This window comes from Rhinolophus ferrumequinum, chromosome 23 (genome assembly GCF_004115265.2).
Source record: "Rhinolophus ferrumequinum isolate MPI-CBG mRhiFer1 chromosome 23, mRhiFer1_v1.p, whole genome shotgun sequence".
Classification (NCBI taxonomy): domain Eukaryota; kingdom Metazoa; phylum Chordata; class Mammalia; order Chiroptera; family Rhinolophidae; genus Rhinolophus; species Rhinolophus ferrumequinum.
In genome coordinates this window covers 17,343,320-17,362,197 of record NC_046306.1, presented here as the reverse complement: position 1 = coordinate 17,362,197, position 18,878 = coordinate 17,343,320, and the positions used below count along the sequence as shown (strand labels likewise).

At 38.3% G+C, this 18,878-nt stretch overlaps 1 protein-coding gene across 2 annotated transcripts in view; it reads left to right on the top strand.

Annotated features, from left to right (window-relative positions):
* Positions 1-18,878, top strand: part of DHX35 (DEAH-box helicase 35) — a 70,995-nt gene that overhangs the window by 8,936 nt on the left and 43,181 nt on the right. The window contains exons 3-7 of one of the 2 annotated variants that reach the window (XM_033095249.1): positions 809-901; positions 8,044-8,121; positions 13,513-13,617; positions 15,368-15,429; positions 16,266-16,335. In XM_033095249.1, coding sequence (XP_032951140.1) covers positions 809-901; positions 8,044-8,121; positions 13,513-13,617; positions 15,368-15,429; positions 16,266-16,335 — 408 coding nt within the window. Of the gene's footprint in view, positions 1-808; positions 902-8,043; positions 8,122-13,492; positions 13,618-15,367; positions 15,430-16,265; positions 16,336-18,878 lie in introns of both variants that reach the window. The other variant, XM_033095250.1, reaches the window with a different exon arrangement.

Below are 18,878 nucleotides of genomic sequence, written 5' to 3'. Positions count from 1 at the left end.
ACATATGAGTGCTTTATTGTGAACTTGGATTTAGAGGTAGAGGTGAAAGCATATTTTTTTTGTAAAATATTTGTTTTTGAAAATATTTTACGAGTTAATCAATGAAACAAATTGAAGTAGATAATACATGCATGTTGTACAAAATTCAAAGTTCTTCACACCCCTGCTCCCCAGCCACCCTGTTCCCCTCCCTGGAGACAATATAAGGTTGTTCTCAGCTTCTTGTTTTGTTTTGTTTTTCCCAAAGACGGCTTAGAGCCTATTGTATTTACCCTTTCTTTAAAAACACAAATACTAGTGCATTATTCACACTGTTTTGCATCTTGTTTTCTTCCCTTAACAGATCTTCGTGACCATTTCATAGCAGTACAAATAGACATTTGTGCTTTTTAACAACTGCATGTTATTCCATTATTGGAGTGCTCGTAACTGATTTAACCAATCCCGTCTTGATGCACATTTAGGCTGTTTGAATTTTTGGCCATTTTTCACGGTACTTCAATGAGTATGCTTGTACATACATATCTTTGTTCACATGTATGTCTGTAATATAACATCTTATAAGTGAAAATCTTGAATCAAAGGGCATGTGCATTATATATTTTGATAAGTTTTTATACTCAACTGCAATTGTATCAGCTTATACTGATACCAACAGTACCTGGGGGTTGGAATTACATTTTTATAATTCTTTTTAAAATTTACTTTCCTTTGGTAAACAGCTCATTTCATAATGTTTAGATATTTTTGTTTAGGTCTTTTGAGAAAATGTGTGGCTATTTACAATATATGGTTATATTTTTTTCAGCTAAGGAATCATATATTATACTTGATAGAAAACTATCAGACAGTGGTGATTGTTGGAGAAACGGGATGCGGGAAAAGCACGCAGATTCCACAAGTGAGTATATGTTTAAATGTCTTCGTACTTATATTTGATTGGAAGGGTTTTGTAACTTGAGAACTCTCTTGACTGTCATTTGCATTTTTAAGATCTCTCAGAGGAGAAATGTTCAACCCAACTAGGTATTTTTTATTAAACCTTTGGGGCTTATAATTTCTTTGAGTACTGAAGTACAGTCATCTTCAATGTATTATAATTCCAAAATAATAATTGAATAGCCATATTCTGAAAGGAGCAAAGAGGACTCATTGAAAGAGGTGTAATGCATAGCTTCTGTCCTCAATTATAGTTGAAGAGGCGGGATGAGATGAATACTTTTTATAGTTGTAAATAAAAATTGACTGTTACAGAATCATGCAGTGCTATGAAAGAAATCTCTCTTACAAGCCAAATGGTATCTCATGTGAATAAAAGTTGAAAGCAGGATCAGGGAAGGCCTTGTAAAAGAAGTATTTGAAGTAGACCTTGAACAGTCAAGGGGAGCTGGCTGGGAAGATTTTCTAATCCAGTGAATATTGTGGTTAGAGATAGTGGGGTGGAGAAGTGTTTGGGGATCAATGTTAGTGGACACCTGGGGTCAAGGGTGGAAAGATAGGGTGATGTCAAAGTCTGTTTTAAGAGCCTTGACGGAGGCTGAAGAATGATATTTAAGTAGTCAGGGATGAGAGTCCTTGCAGGTTTCTCTTTCCTTTCTAACATAGATTTTTATTGAAGTATAAAATGCATACCAGAAAGTATTAATATCATAATTGTACAGCTTGATAAACTTTAATAAGTAAATACACCTGTGTTACCAGCACCCAGAAGACCTCCTGTGTCCCCTTGTGGTCTCCTGCCCTCTCTCCCTTCCTGACCCCACAAACATACACACAGGGTAACTCTTATTCTGTCTTCCAACACCATAGATTAGCTGCCTATTTTTGAACTTTTATAAAGAAATAATAATATAGCTTTTTTTGCCCAACCCAATAATGGGTTTAGGATGGGGCCCAGACATAGGTATTCCTTAAAAGTTCCCCAGGTGATCTAGGGGAAGGTAGACAGAAGGGAGTGACCTTGTAGAGAAAGGGCAGCAGAAGAAATGGTGACCTGGAGGGAAAACATATGTGCAGATGGTATGAAGATCCTGGCAAATTACTCGCTTCTTACAGAGGGACGTAAGAGAAGGGCCGTGTTAAATTACTGCGAGATTATTAGTTGACAGGAATAATAAAAACAATAATAATATTAATGGTAATATTAAAAAAACAAATAATAATTATAGTAAGTACTACATAACGTGATCACTTTAAACACATTAATCTGTTTAGTCCTCCGTGACCCTGTGAAGCAGGTACTATTATTATCTTCATTTTATGGATGAGGACACCATAGAGAGGAACGAGGGGCGGGGGAAATAGAACCGAGGTAAAGGACAGGCCATGCGAGGTTAGATGATTGTAGTTTGTTTTGGAATTGGTCCCTGCGGTTATTTAGTCAGCTTAATATAACTATGTTGTGGTAACAAAGAACCTGAAAATCTCAGTGGCTTAACACAGTTTTCTTTTCCTCCTACTATGTGGTCATCTTGGGTTGATGACCCAAGATGTGGGCGGCTTCAGGTGATCACTGGGACCTGGGATGAGGATGCAGGTCTCACCTGGGACTTGTGCATCTTGTGGGAGATGGCAGCATCATGAGATGGCTCTTAAAACTTCTCACAGAAGTGGCAGGTCTGCTTACATTTCACTGGCCAAAGCAAGTCACGTGGCCAGGCCTATCAGCACTAGAGAGGCAGTGCATGGAATCTTCTCACAAGGATGGGTAGCCGATATTTGAATCCATAATACAGGACAGCACAGCAATGTGGTCATTTCCCCCGGCGAGGCTTGGCTGCCAGGGAACAGAGGGCCTGCTGAGGGGCTGCGTCCAGGGAAAGAATGGCCTGGAGGAGAGAGAGGAGTAGGGACTGAGAGCCCAGCCTGCGCAACCGCCAGTCCACAGCAAAGAAAGGCAGTCTGTTTTGTTTTTGGACTTTTAAAAATACTTAAAGTCGATTTTGAATATTTAATAGGTTCACATGATTTAAAATTTAAAAGACACAAAAGGAGATAAAAAGAGAAAGATTTCTCTTCTTCTTTATCTTGTGATACTTCTTTTATGCACATGTAACTGATGTTACCAGTTTCTTGGATAGAGGATTTTTAAAAATTGCAATTATAGAGGAATATGTGTGTGTGTATGTGTGTGTGTATTTTTAATATATTAATGTATATATTTCTCCCTCTTTTAAATACAAATGGTAGCATCTGTACAGCTTTAATGTACCTTGTCCTTTTTCACTTAATGTGTAGTTCTCTTTTTTCAGTTGCACAGATTCTAGTAGTTGCATAGATTCTACATAATTTATTTTTGCCAGTTCCCAGTTGATAGACATTTAGGTTGTGGATTTCCAGTGTTGTGTTATCACAATGATGCAATGAGTCAGTTTGCAGGTGGATCATTTTGTACACATGTGGATATACTCACAGAATAGATACAGCAGTTATGGAGTTGCTGTGTCAAAGGGCATATGCATGTGAATTTAATTATTTTTAAGGAACTGTATTTTCTTATAAGTACTGTGTGTTTTGAATAAGAAACAGTCCCATGGTATCAAATTCGAAAAGCACAAAGGAATAAATAGTAAAAAGCGAATCTCGTACGCCTTGCTGGTGAAAATGACTAAGATCATTATGATAAATCATGTTATTGGTCCAGGTGTCTGCTACCCCTTCTGTAGAAGGATTATTCCTCTTTTTCTTCACCCCTCAGTTCCTCTTCTCTGAGACAGTCACAGTTTTCAACTTCTTGTGAAACTAAATTGGAGTTATGGGCCAGGAAAATTGGAAAGGCTGAGCTCATGGCAAGGATACGGAGAAGGTATTTCTTCAACCAGCTGTTTTGCTACGTTTATATGATATCTTTCCGTGGACAAATACAGCATGCTGAAGCACCAAACAGCAGTTTTGAAATTTCACAAATTGTATGTGGAACCTGGATGGTATTTTTTTCGACAGCTCTGTCCAAACAATAGACTATGAGAATAAGCTCTTGACCGCTGCGGCCCACGCAGCCAGGAGGGCTCGGCCTGAAGGGGGAAAGGTGAGGAGATAAAGAAAAGACACAGAGACAGGAGAGCTGGGATTGGGAGGTCCACTGTCCGTGGATGGCGGAGCAGTGGCGCAGTCTTTGTTTCACACACGGTTTATATACAGTCTTAGAACAATTGTCTATACAAGCAAGTATTAGCAGAACAAGCAAGTATCAGTAGAACATTCTGTTCTGTGTATTTGCAAGTTTGTATGTCTGTGGCTGTATTAATGTTATCTTGTACTTTCTGGGAAGATGCTGAGGCAAGGCTTCCCTCGTCAGCTTACAGCCCGCTCCCTACACTTGACTGCGATTTTTATGAGCCGTTTTTTGTGGAGTTATTCTTAATCCCACTCTTTAACTAGAAGACCAGATTGGATGACCCTTAAAAAGAGTAGGGAGAACTGTAATGGAATTCAGCGATCTCCATCCATGACATCCCACTGCCTCGTGATGTCACCACTACACCTGCTTCTGCGGGATGTTTAAATTTCCATGTGTCAGCAATCGCAAGCGTGCAGTGGAAGGCTGAGTCATAGGGGTACTGAGGAGACTGGCTTTGTGGATAGATGCTTTATTACTATGGAAATTACGTTCCTGTTGCTTAACACTACTACTAAGAGACTGCGGGTTTGCATGTGTTATTTTGGATGGTACAATGGTGTCCTGCTTATGTGGCAAGGCTTTCATATGCTGAGCTTGAATCCCCAGCTCTTAGTTTTTATCTGTGTCTTTGGACAAGTTTTTATCTGTGTCTTTGGAGGTGCTTTTTTCCCTCATCTCTAAATTGTTGATGATGCTGTTACCTTCCTTATAGAATTTGTTGTTACGATTGAATAAGGTTATGCCTGAAAGGCGCTCAGCACAGTTCCTGGCGCTTAGTAATGTTTTGTTGATGAATCTTAGCTGTTATTCTTGTTTGGTTTTTGCATTTGTGTTGATTGGGGTGGTTGGTAGTGTTTTGTGTACATATTTAATACAAGAGAGAGAAACTTTACAGTTTTTAATCACAAAAACACCTACATAGTAAAACACTTTGTTCTTTATAGTCATTTTCTAAACTATTATTTGGGCTAATTTTAGACGAACCAGGAAAGCTGCAAAAATAAGAGAGTTCCCTTATATCCTCACACTACCTAGTGCAGTCATGGAAGGCAGGTCATTGCCATTTGTACCATACTACATAGTAGCTAGACTACAGATCTTGCTTAAATCTCCTCAGTGCTCCCACTAATATTCTTCAGCACTGTGATCCAGGGCCCTACATGGCCTCTAGTTGTCATTTCTCTGTGTCCTCTCCCGTCTATGAGAGTTTCTCAGTCTTTCTCCGTCTTTCAATGGCCTTGACATTTTTGAAAAGTACTGGGCATTTATTGTATACAGTGTCCCTCAGTTTGGGTGTGTGTGATGTTTTCTCATCGTTAGAACGAGCGTATGCATTTTGGGAAAGAATACCACAGAAATGATGTGTCCCTGTGCCTCCTGTCACAGGACGTTTTGCCATGTCCGGGCCTTATCACTGGTGAGATTAATCTTGATCACTTGGTTAAGGTGCCAGGTTTTGCCTAAAAATTTACTGTCTTTCCCTTCGTAGTTGATAAATATCTTGCGGGAGATATTATCAGACTGCAAATACTCTGCTTCTCTTCAAACTTTTGCCTACTTGTAGCATCCCTCACTGGATCGTCTGCAGCAGTTACTCAAGTGTTTGCCTAGGGATGATTTTCTCTTTTCCTTTTTCCTTCTACCTTTGGTAAATGGAATCTTCTGTAATGCAGAACTGTCTTTTCTCTCTCGTTTATTTATCCAATTATTTATGTATATCAGTATGGATTCATGGATATTTGTTTCGTGTGCGTGTGTACATATACATATATATGTATATAACAAACTGATGTCAGACAATTAAATTCACTAATTCATCCTAGAAAAAGTGCTGCATACCTCATTGCTGAATATCACTACTGTCACCTTTGAGGTGCTCCCCTTGGGAAGCTACTGTGTTTCCCCGAAAATAAGACCTAGCCGGACCATCAACTCTAATGCGTCTTTTGGAGCAAAAATTAATATAAGACCCGGTCTTATATTATATTATGTTATATTATATTATATTAGGCAGGGTCTTACTTTAATAATTAGAGCTGATGGTCTGGCTAGGTCTTATTTTCAGGGAAACACGGTATGTACCGATGCCAGCGCCTAGTCCACCCTTCAAAGCAATTTTGGAACTCTTTCTGGAACCGCCATCAGAGCTGTTGTCGTATTACCCTTGATGTCCGGAATGTCATCAAAATGACTTCCTTTCAATATTTCCTTTATCTTTGGGTAAAGAAAGAAATCATTGGGGGCCAGGTCAGGTGAGTGGGGAGGGTGTTCCAATACAGTTATGTGTTTAGTGGCTAAAAACTCCCTCACAGACAGTGCTGTGGGAGCTGGTGCATTGTCGTGATGCAAGAGCCATGAATTGTTGGTGAAAAGTTCAGGTCGTTTTAAGTTTTTCACGCAGCCTTTTCAGCACTTCCAAATAGTAAACTTGGTTAACTGTTTGTCCAGTTGGTACAAATTCATAATGAATAATCCCTCTGATATCAAAAAAAGGTTAGCAACATTGGTGCAACAAGTTCGTGAACTTAATTGTCAGACCGTATATATGTATATATATACGCACGCACCATGAATTTATGCTCATACTTTTGATTCCAATTCAACACCATAGGGCTCATTTTAGCATTTCCTTATCTGTAACTTTTCTCCAACAGTCAGAAACTCAGATCCTATTACCTACAATCAATTTACTTATTTGTTAAATTCTAGTATACGCATAAAATAGGTTTAGAATTGCTAACCCATACCTTTGGGTGTTAACTAATATTTACTAATTACATTACGGCATTCACTAACGTTTACTACCTGGATTACAACGTTTACTAACACTGATTCACTGGATCACAGCATTTATGTGCAGCTCTTTTTGTCTTGAGCTTTACAGCCTCCGGTCAAGGTATGGTTTTCCGGTTATTTAGGTTAGTTCTTGTCTTTTCTGCCCTCTTCAGTGTGATCATGTTATTCATTTGTAATACAGACAGGGTCATTTGTTAGTGTTTGTATTTCCTTTTGATTTCCATCCACATGCTGGTTGGTTTTGCTCATTTTGGGGGTATTTGAAGAGTATGTGACACATGACTGTGGTTCTAAGAGTCAGAGCTACACAGAGAGATTTACTCAAAGCATTGTCCCTCTTCGTCCCTGCTGCCCTGTTTCCATTTCTCCCTTCTTTCCACCCTTTTTCTACTGATTCTCCATAGATGACTATTCTGTTTAGTTTCTGACCTATCCTTCCTTTAGTTCTTTTAAACAAATGAGCAAATAATACATGTACCAACATTTAAAATTTTTTTTCCTATTGTAAAAGTACTATATATTCATTGTAAAACAATTTAGACATTATGAAAATCCGTAACTCTGATAAACACTGTTATCCATTTTGGATTTTACAAATGCTTATAATCAAATGAATGCATAAGTCAGATAAATGCTTACAGTCAAATTTTTATGTATACGAATATCAACTAATGGAATATATACATGTATATAAAATCTAATTATTTCCATGTAATCTGGCTTAAATATTTTGTATGGTTGATATTTATATTGAGGTGTCTCTGTATATACTTTAAAATTCTTTGTTCTACAGATTTAGCACTGTTCGGAGTGATCCCTGGATAGTTTTTTTATTCGTTGAGATGGCTGTAGTACATGGAAATTTTATAAGATGGAGGAGTCAGAATGTTAAATTTATGCCTTGGTTCTTCTGATTATCACCTCTGATGTGAATTTAAACAAATCACCTAACATTTAGAAGCCTTAGATCCTTCATTTGCAAAATAATTTCCAAAATGTCTGCTGGGACAAGAACCATCTGTTGTTTCTTTTCTCAGTGATTTTAAGACAATGTGGGGTCACCTTGGGGGAGATTGTTTCTGGAGAAATGATATTGGATGTATACTTAGATGTAATTTTATTTGAAGTACCTTGCAGAAGCTGGTTGGACAGCCGAAGGAAGAGTTGTGGGAGTGACCCAGCCTCGAAGAGTGGCTGCTGTTACCGTGAGTTTCTGTTTATTGTTGTTGTTGTTGTTGTTTTTTTATATATTGCAAAGGCTCCGTCTGTGTCTTGTATTTCAGTGACTTATTTTTTTTGTTTGTTTCCTAAAAGCTCCAAATGAATATGATGTTGCTCCTTAAGAGTTTAATTCTTCAGTTTAAAAAGAACTATGATCTAATTATTTTTATAAAATTGATATCCATACATTATGAATTTTTAAGTAGTAATAAAATACAGAGGAAGTCAAAACAAAACAAAAGAAGAAAAACCCAAACCTCACCATTCTTCAAAAATATTACGAACATTATTTCAAATTTCTCTTTTATGTTCACATAAAGATGAATGGTTGGTTGGATGGATAGAAACAGTTTTATAAAAATGGGATCATACAGACATATTTGCTTTTTGTTGAATTGAATAAAAGAAAAAAACAAGTGAAATAGAATAGGAATAGTTACTGAACTTCAGGTAAATACTTATTTACCATAAGATAATTCATTAAAGCTTGAAAACTAAGAATAAAGACCACAAAAAACTTTAGGATGTTACTTATTTTACTAGCTATAGTTAGTTTCCTATTGTAAGACTAAACTAGCACATTTATTCTTTCCACCTTTTTCTTCCCTCCATTTGTTGTAGATGCAGTACTATAATTTTTATTTCAAGATTTATAAATATATGTTCTTTTCTGTAATCATAACTCCCATAGGTATTTAACTTTAATTCTAGTTTAAATAGTTGTAATGTTTGTCATTAATTATTTCCATGGTTTGCCAATCTTGAATTGCTCATTACTCTTTATTATTTTTTATGCTTGAGTGCTTGTAAGGTTGTTTTTGCACCAGGGTATATCTTGATGCTGGTTGTTCTGTCTCATTTTTTCTTAAATATGGAAGTACTCTTAATATTCAGGTTCAAATCTCTCTATATCAGATAGGTTTTCTTCTGTTGTATCTTGGCATACTTTTCTGTTCCATTTATTTTATTCACTTTTTCTAAGAACATCAATTAAGTGTATATTAGATTTCCTTTGTCTGTTTTTAGTATTTATTCCCATCTCTAAAATCATCTATTCTTTTCCAGTTTGTTTTGTGAGATTTCTTCAAGTTGTCCACAATGTTCATCATCATTTTTAGTCAAATTTATTCTGTTTTAGTTCCCTTATATCTCTACCTGCGTCTCATAATTACTTGTTTGAATGTTTTTCTTTAATAGATAGAGAAGTGAATATTTAGAATGGGAGGAGATATTATAATACATTATAAATTTTAAAAGCCGATAATACTATCGACATTTTTCAAAAATCCAGGAAAATAACATTGTGCTTTTAGTAATTAACTGCTGACACCTTTCTGTAAATCTTTTTTTTCCTGCAATTTTTGGCTGCCTTTCTATTGATCACCTCTTCACGTGACAATGATTTTCTGCTATTTTTCTACAAAGAGAGTAGAATAGTATTTCAGTGTTACTCCTGCCTGGTTGATTCAGATTTGCTTTTTCTTATGGACACTGTGGAAAAGAAGTTCCTTTAATTTTGTAACTGGCCATTTATAGCATTATATATATATATATTTATAGCATTATATATAGCATGAATATAGCATTATATTCATTTTAGGAATATAATATTCAAATTTTTGGAAAGCACCTGTAGCGTCTTTCATGTCCAGACTGGGAAATTTGGAGGACATCCGCAGGCTGGCTTCTCATCTCTGTACGTTTGAGACCTTGTTTCTCCTCGACTCTTGTTTGACTTTGCATCTCTTACTTTAGCTGTTTTTAGCTGAATCTCGTGTTTTCTTGGCAATTGGATTTCTCTGAATTCTCCTACTTCTTTGGTTAATACTTTTAAAGTTTCTTTTGAAGCTGCCCTTTTTGCTCATGTTCCCGGTTTTCTTTCTTTTGTAGTCGGCTTGAATGCAGCGGGCTTGTGTTAGTCCTTCTCATGGCTGCAGAATTGTGAGGTTGTACCGATCTGGGCCGGACAATGCACAACCTCTCACCAAGTCTCTTCTCTTCCCTTGTGGGGGGGGATGAGGATGAAGATCTGGCAGTACGCTCCTCAGTGATTTGAGAGGTACTGTCATGGCTCACTATAAAATTCTCCGGGCTCCCTGATTTGGGATTTGCTGCTTGCTCCTGACTGTCTGCTCTTCTCCCTCAACTTCCCCTTCCTTGAGATTCTTTGCTTTCAAAGTGGGTCCCCCTTTGAGACATTTCCTGTGTCTCCTGGGCCTGAGCACTGCTGCTGCTTGTCTTCCTAATACAAGGATTGTCAGCCATGCCTCCGAGGCGGGTAGCTCTTACCGGAGGGGAAGCCAGCAGCCCGCTCTGAGTGTGAGGAAGAGGGGGCCACTCTTCCAGATTCGGGCCTCAGCCTATTTGGCAGCTGTCCTTCCTGGTGTTTCGTTTGGGCTCCCGTCTGTCTCCTCCTTTCATTGAAGATGGAGGTTTTAGTTGATAATATGTTTTATTTCAAATCGGTTCTGAGAGAGGGAAGTGGGGGCAAAAATGCCTTCATTTTTCTATTTTGACACAGACAAGAAATTTATTCTATTTCCCAGAGTTATTTTTGCTCTGGACTGAGTTTTAATTATTGTGTCATCCTTTTTCCCAAAGTTCATTTTCTAATCGTCTTCAAGTTAGACATCATTGATAAACATTTTCCAAGTCTTAGATGTGTGTGTAAGAATGGAGATAACAGTTTGGAAAGTATGTAATCTTTTGCATTTGCAAGAGAGACTCAACTAGAGCAGTTTTTCCTATTTGTGGTTTGGAATCCCAGCTCTTAGCTTACATTTTACCTCCAGATTTGTAGACATGCATAATTTCCGTGAAGCCACATGCTTAACTCTGGAAAGAACAACACGTGTATAAATTAACTGTAGTATTAATAGAGCTGTCGGGTTTGAAATGCTACATCTCAAAAAGTACTTTGTGTACAGACTGAAATCTGAAAAGTCTCAGAGCCTAAGAATAGAGGCTGCGTAAGCAGTTAGTAATGATTGTGGTCATTGGGTTCATGTGGTCTTGGTTTGGCTTCGAGGCCAGGCCCTGCCTTGAGCTGTGATTCTGAACAGGCTCTGAGCCTGTTGTATTGCAGTTTCTCTCTGAAAAGGAGGGTATCTTGCCCCACCCCCCCATCATGGGCTGTGTGCACAGTTATAACAATTTATAAAAGCTTGGGACACAGTACCTGCAGGTAATAGGTACTCAGCGGTTGGTTTTTCTTTTTCTTTTTACTTCCCTTTCCCTTTGTTTATTTGCTCCTGTCAGAAAGATAATATTTATCCAGTCCAATGGATGAAGTTATTAGAACTGAATCAATAGAGGTAAAAAGAAATCTATTAAAAAGCCAATGGAATATGACCTTTCAAATGTCAAGTGCTATGATCATAAATAAAACTTTTAAAAAAGAGTTTGAAAATGAAACACATACTTTTAGTAGCAAATATATAAAAGTGAAATCATAGAACCAAATATGTTTGGTTTTTACCTTATAGACCGATAAAATGATTATGTTTGTATGGAGAGGCTTGGTTCATTTATGCTCTTTCTTATAAGCCTATTTTCCCATCAACTAGTATTTCTATGCACACAGTCTCTGTGCCATTTTCTGAGATTTACAGTATAACGATCTCGGCGTTGAAATTGAAATAATAACCATAACAAAACTGTCTCGGTGTGATACTGCCTGTTGGGAAATATAACCTGCAGAGTTAGGACAGTGTAGGATGAATTTCAGGTTTCATAAGATGTTTTGAAAGACTGCGTGGTGTAGACCAGCTGCTGGGCAATTGATGCTGTTTTGGCCTCTGAGATCTGTAACTTCAGGTCGTTAGGCAGAGCCACTTCTGCGCCTCATCTGCTCTTCAGTTTCTTAAACACTGATGGCCAGGTAACTCCGGGGGGTGGGGTGGGGTGAGGTGGGGGTTGGCTTGAAGAGCTGTGTGCAGGGAGCCTCCGGGTTCCTGAGCCGGGGCTGCTGTGGCCCAGTGGCTGTAGCAATGAACTGCTGCAGGACTCCTCTGTGCCAGTCCACATTCCAAACCCAGGCCTCCCACTGCATGGGGACGTTGCCTCATGTTGGGGTGGATGTGCCAGGTCCCCAGGAAACCTCTATACTACTGCTTCCTTTGGTTCTTTTTAGTTAGGTAGTTTATGTAATGAATCTTACATCCTTTGTTTTCTTTTAAAGTAAATGAATATGATTATTGCGCTTCCGTTTTTATAGTTATTCATTATTTCAGATATTTTCTATTCCTGAGTTAATAACCTTTGAAAAGCCTTCTTGGGCAGGTAGGACATCTTGCCATTGGGTTCCTTGTTTCCTCTTTCTTCCACTCACCTTTTATTTGTCATATTGGTGGGTGGAAAATTGTATCTGTAGTTAGTGGTCTTCATAATACTAGGGGTGCCAAAAAAAACGTACACACATTTTAAGAGCTGTTACCTGTGCTCAAGCAGTAGTTCGCCGCAATCAGAAGTGTCTGGACGCTGATGGGAACCACTTTGAGCACCATTGCAGAAGTCAAACGTGACTTGTATTCATCTTTTATTATCAGTATATATTGAGTGTTACAATTCATACAGGTTTTTCCTTTCTTAAAATGTGTATATAGTTCTTTCGCACCCTCTATATTATGTATTTTGTTTTCTACCTTTGCTTTGTTGTGTAAACTTGGATCCTTTGTTAATCTCATCTCCTCATCTGCCATTTTTTACTTTTTAATCTGCATTCTTGTCTTTATTTCCTCTTTTAATAGTTTTGGTAGCTGGGAGACTGTTGTAAATTGTTTTAGATTATCTTGCTCTGGAAGCATTATTCTTTTCTCCAAAGAGAAAATGCACTTGGTCCAGTATTGAATATGATCATTCCTGTTCTCCTGCCTTCATGGTCCAGTGGAAGGTACTTATTTCAAGGCATGAAGACATGAAACTTTGTCTTCCATTGGTGTGCCAAAGAAGGCTTTAGGGACAGAGTGAATCTTGTCATCTCTTCTGCTTCCCTCTTTGCTTTGGCCACCAGGAAATGTAGCGCTGAATTTGTAGCTCAACTTAAGTAACTTTGGCATATGTATGTCTTAAAAATTTTCTCATTGGCCTTGATTTTTTGAATTCTATCTGTCATTTCTTTGATCCTGATCTGTAACATCTTTGTGAGATTCTGTTTTTATTGACTATGTTCTTATAAGTGGCCTCAAGTTGATGGCTAGAATGAGGTGAGATATATAAAGGTAATAAATCTCTAACAACCTGCACCTTTTCTTTTCATTTTCCACGGTGTTCACATACGATTTTAAAAAAATAAATGACCTTTATATTTTCCATAGTGTGTGTTCTGTGCAGTAATTTCTCTGTCTCTATTTTCAGCATGATCTTTCTTTCCAAAGGTTGCAGGGCGAGTAGCTGATGAAAGGGGTGCGGTGCTGGGCCACGAGGTGGGCTACTGCATCCGCTTTGACGACTGTACTGACCCGCTGGCGACAAGAATTAAGGTGACGTGCTCAAGCTGCTCTTCCTGTTGCGAATAAGGAAGAAGATTATTTGGGGGGAATTAAAAACCTGCAGCCGCACTGCTGACGGGACACTGCTACCGTGGCAGAAAGTGCAGGAAATCACCCCGGCCCCCAGAGAGTTTAGTCTTCTGGGAGGTGCAGAGGCTTGACTCTTAGCCCTGAAAGGACCTTGAAAGTTAGGTTAAGCTCTTGGTTCTATAGCTGAAGAGGGTGAGGAACTGGGCAGTTGAATGTCTTGCCTGAACATTATGTGCCCATCGGTGATAGAACCAGAGCTCAAAGCTGTCTTGCCTTTTGTGTGTGTTATTACTTTACCACTGAGCCACAGAGCTGTCTAAAGATAGAAACTTGCCTGTAAAAGGGCTGAAAACAGGGACAAGGGAGTATAAATTGGTAAAGTGTCGAATTTAGAAATGTTATTTTTACAAGTTAGAACTTTCTTATTTTTTCATGACGATAGATTTTACATGTGTGTTCTTTGAACTAGTTACTGACATTAAAATAATTAGCAATCAGTGTACAGTCAACTCAACAGAATGTCTCCTGGGTACCACTGTGCTGGAATCCGTCTAATCAAATAGTGCTCTAAAGCAACGGAAATGCTCTGTGAAGTGAAAACTGGTTATTAGACTCTCTGTTGCCTCAATTTGCATAGAGGAAAATTGAAAATAGTGATTTGTAAAAATGGGGACCTTATTTTCCAGATATCCGTATTTTGACATTCATTTTGCTAGGTAAAGAGCATATTCTTCTGTATCATCACATATATTGAGACTAGCTAATTTTTAGATGAATTTCAATGGATTATATAACCAAATGATTATTTTTAAATCTTTCATGAAAAGCCTTTGTATTCTATTTGGTCATAACTTGAAGGTGCTCTCTTCTCCACCGGTGGTCTGTCATGGGTGGCAGTTTCTCCCCTTCCTTGCAGTTGAGTCTCTGTTGCAGCGGGTACCAGATCCAAGAAAAACATGATGGGAATTCACCCTGCTCTTATAAACAATAAATAAGTAAAAACGCTAAGACACAGCATGTGAGGGAGATGTTCAGCCTTGTTAAAGTACTGAACTGTTTCGGGATGAGCGTAACGACATCCGGTTGTTGCTACATGTTTCTAAAGCATTTTATAAACCTTCATTCATCTTAAATGATAACAGCTGACATTCTTGAACGCTGTGTGCTGGGTCCTGTACGAAACACTTTACATGTACGAGCTCACTTAAATCTCACAATAACCCTCGGAGGTAGAGGCTTTTATTATTTCCATTTCACCAGTGAGGACTCAGGTTCAACCAGTGAGGGTTAGTAAGTTGCCCAAGGTTCACACAACTAGTAAGACAGAGAGCCAGGACCTGAACTCCCAGCAGTCCGACACCACAGCCGCTGTCAGCTTCCCTAAAATAATATCAGGGGTAGTGGAGGTTAATCATCTCAAGAGCTGCAAGTCCATAGCTGTAGGGACTTAGCTGACGTTCACGTAGTAAATGCAGGTGACATTCTGCTAAAACAATTGCCGACCCCAGCTGAGGGTCCTGGGTTTGAAGTCTTGTTTCGGAGCAGTTCCATTGTTTCATAACTAAAATGTTGGGGGCATTTCCTCCTAGTCCTTTGTGGGAATTGTATTGTACACATGCTGGAAAAGAGGTTGTCTAGTTGAACTTGAACTTAAAAATCATGTACAGTGTAAATGAATTATTTCTAAAACTTTTTTGTTTTTGTTTTTTAGTTTCTGACAGATGGAATGTTGGTCAGGGAGATGATGGTTGATCCTCTATTAACAAAATATAGGTAAATGTGTTTTTTCCTATAACTTTCCTAAAGTTTCAAAAGTACACAAGTAGATTGCGAGGGAGCTGTGTTAATAACCGGGGTTCACATCTGTGTTTAGCCACCCCAATGCTTTTCTCCTTACCTTGGCTCTTTCGACCCCTTTCGATGTGTTTCTTCATTTACAGACAATCCAAACAGGGCAAATTAAAATCCCGGCTGTTATTCGAACAGTCTGTCGCCTTATCCTATTTATCTTGCCTCTCTTATACCCCAGGTTGGATGGTGACCGCAGAGTCGCATCACCGAAGGGGGCAGCGTTTTGTTGAATGTAATATGCAGAGTCCAAATAATATTTACACTTTCTCCTTCCTGGTGTGTCTTCGTCCATCACTTGCAGCATTAAAATTGTCCCACCCAGGCTCCGTGGTCTCTGGGAAAGGATGTCACGTTTGACTCCCTGGTACCCGTGCGCCCCAGTGTGATCATGTGCCTCTTTGTGGTGTTTTCTGCAGCTTCCCAATCTTTAAGTGGGTGGCTGTTGTTCCAGTTATGTGCTCTATGCTCTTCTTACATTGTAATACTCAGGTATTAGATCTTAGTGGAATCCAATGTGGGTGGTAAAAAGCTTTCAAGATCGCAATAAACGTACCATTTTTCTTCACCAAGATATGTTGATGTCACCATTTTTATTAGTTGAAGAGTTACCTCCTTGTCTGAGAGGAGTTCCTTGACTTTATTTTGATACAAAGTGTATGCGTGGGGGGCTGAACACCCCGAAATCCCTTTGGTGATGCGGGTGGGGATATGCGGGTGGTTGTTTGGATGTTCACGGAGCTCCTCCATCTGGTTCTCAGTGCCATCATGCTGGACGAAGCCCACGAGAGGACCCTGTACACAGACATTGCCATCGGCTTGCTGAAAAAGGTATGACTCTGCTGCCAGACTGTGGTTTTTGTTTTGTGTGGTTGCCTAATAACGAAAATAATTGTAGCGATTTGGAAAATCCAACCAAATCTGAAGGAAAAATAATTTAAACCATCCCTAATCCTACCCAGAGAAAATCATTGGTAAAATGTTGATGTGTTTTCTTCTCTTCATTTTTCTATGTTTCTGTTTGCATGTGTCAGATGCGTCTCTGTTGGAATCATAGGGATTGGATTGTGTGTGCTCATTTGTATATTGCACATTTCTCTTAATATTACATCAAGATCATTTTTCTGTGTCCTTAAATATTCTTTGAAGACATTATTTTTAATGACTATGTAATCACATATCTCTACCATAAAGTATTTGACCCTTCCCTTATTGTTAGGCATTTGTATGGCTTCCAGATTTGAAGTATTTTAAATAATGTCTCAGTGAGCACCATGGTAAGTAAATCTGTTGCATTTCTGTTTCTTTTCTTTCTCTCCCTTTTTTTTTTTTAAACTTTTTATTACAGAAGATTTCAAACATACCCCAGAGTTGAGAGAAAGTTTAATGCCCATGTGCCCATCATTTGGCTTCAATAATTACAACTCGTGGCCGATCTTGTTTCACCCTACCTCCATCCTCTCTTCCCTTCCTGTATTTTCTGATTGTTTTCTTTGGATCAATTCCCAATCCCAGGAGTCTAGAGAAAGATGGTAGAGCAGAGAGTTAAGAACATGGATTCCGGGTCAGACTGCCTGGGTTCAAATGCTGGCTGCTGAGTTTACTCATCTCTAAAATGAGGATAATAGAAGTATCTGTATCTACGCTGGTATGCTCTCCGATATAATAGCCACTAACCACCTTAGATATAAATTAATTAAAATATAATAAAACAAAAAATTCAGTTCCTCAGTCCTACTGGCTGTATTTCAAAGACTCTGTATCCACGTGTGCCTAATGACTACTGCATAGGACAGAACCTCTCCATACTGAAGACAGTTCTCTTCACAGAGCTGCTCTATATCATAATTTGTTGTGAGGCTTAAGTAAGACAGTGTAAAATTCTTAGGATGGCGCCTGGCACACGGTCACAAATAGACTATGAGGTACCTTTGTGCAAATTAGAAAAGCTGCCCCCACTGGGACAATGTCCAGAGCGAGGTGAGGGGAGGGTGGGCTGGATTTCACATGCCCTAGCCTTCTCTGCCTGGCATCTTTGTGCAGTGCACATGCTGCACAACTGTACTCAGAGACCCTGGAATAGTACAGAAATTAGTGTATGTTAGCTGCTATTGTTATTTGGAGTATTATTTTCTTCCTTGGCCTTTTTGCTATTTATGAGGGTTTATATTATCTTCTTAGGAACAATATAATTAGAGGGCTTATTTCACGGAATCTTTGCCAACACTGAAAAATAGATCCTTGCCAATGTAATAGATGAAAGAATAATCTCATTGCTATTACGTATTTTTGCTATAATTGTTTGGTCATTTCTCCTATGCCTGTCGATCATCTGTTTCTTTGATTGACTACTAATATCTTTTACCCACATTTCTATCTTGATGTTATTGTTTATTGTTTGTTTGCTTTTAAAGTCCTTTTTTATACTTTAACTGTATAGATGTGTACGTAGATTCTGACTATCCAGAGACCCAGGTGTCAGGAAAAAAAAAATTATTATTATTATTAATTTCAGGATAATGATTAGACATTTATACCCCTCATAAAGTGATAACCCCAACAGGTCTGCTACCCATCTGACACCGTACATGGCTATTATAATACCATTGACTATATTCCCTAGGCTGTATTTTATAGCCTGTGACTATATGTATGTATGTATGTATATATATATACATATATATATGTATGTATATATATATACACACACACATAATTTTATATTAGTTTCAGGTATACAGCGCAGTGGTTAGGCATTTATATAATTTATGCAGTGATCCCCCCGATAAGTCTAGTGTGCATCTGACACCATACATAGTTTTTACATTATTGGCTATTCCCCATACTGTATTTCACATCCCCTGTGACCACGTAGTTGTACTTCCTAATCCCTTCACCTTTCTCACCTATTCCCCAAGCCTCCTCCCATCTAGCAATCATCAGTTTGTTCTCTCTATCTATGAGTCTATTTCTGTTTTGTTTGTTCATTTATTCTGTTCTTTAGATTCCACATATAAGTGAGATCATATAGTATTTGTCTTTCTCAGTCTGACTTATTTCACTTAGCATAATATCCTCCAGGTCCATCTATGTTGTTGCAAATGGTAAGATTTCATTCCTTTTTTTTATGGCAGAGTAATACTTCATGAAAAAATGGTTTTACTTTTGAATTTGGTAAATTCAAATTCAAGTCTTAAAGCTCCTTTATGCTTTCTATAACATTTTTTTTTTTAGCTTTTCATTTTGGAAATTTTTATACATTTATACAATTAGAAAGAATAGCATGATGAACCCCCTTTTAACCTATGATTTTAACAGTTATCAACTTGTGGTCGGTCTTGTTTCATCTGTAAGCTCCCCCTCATCCAAAGAAT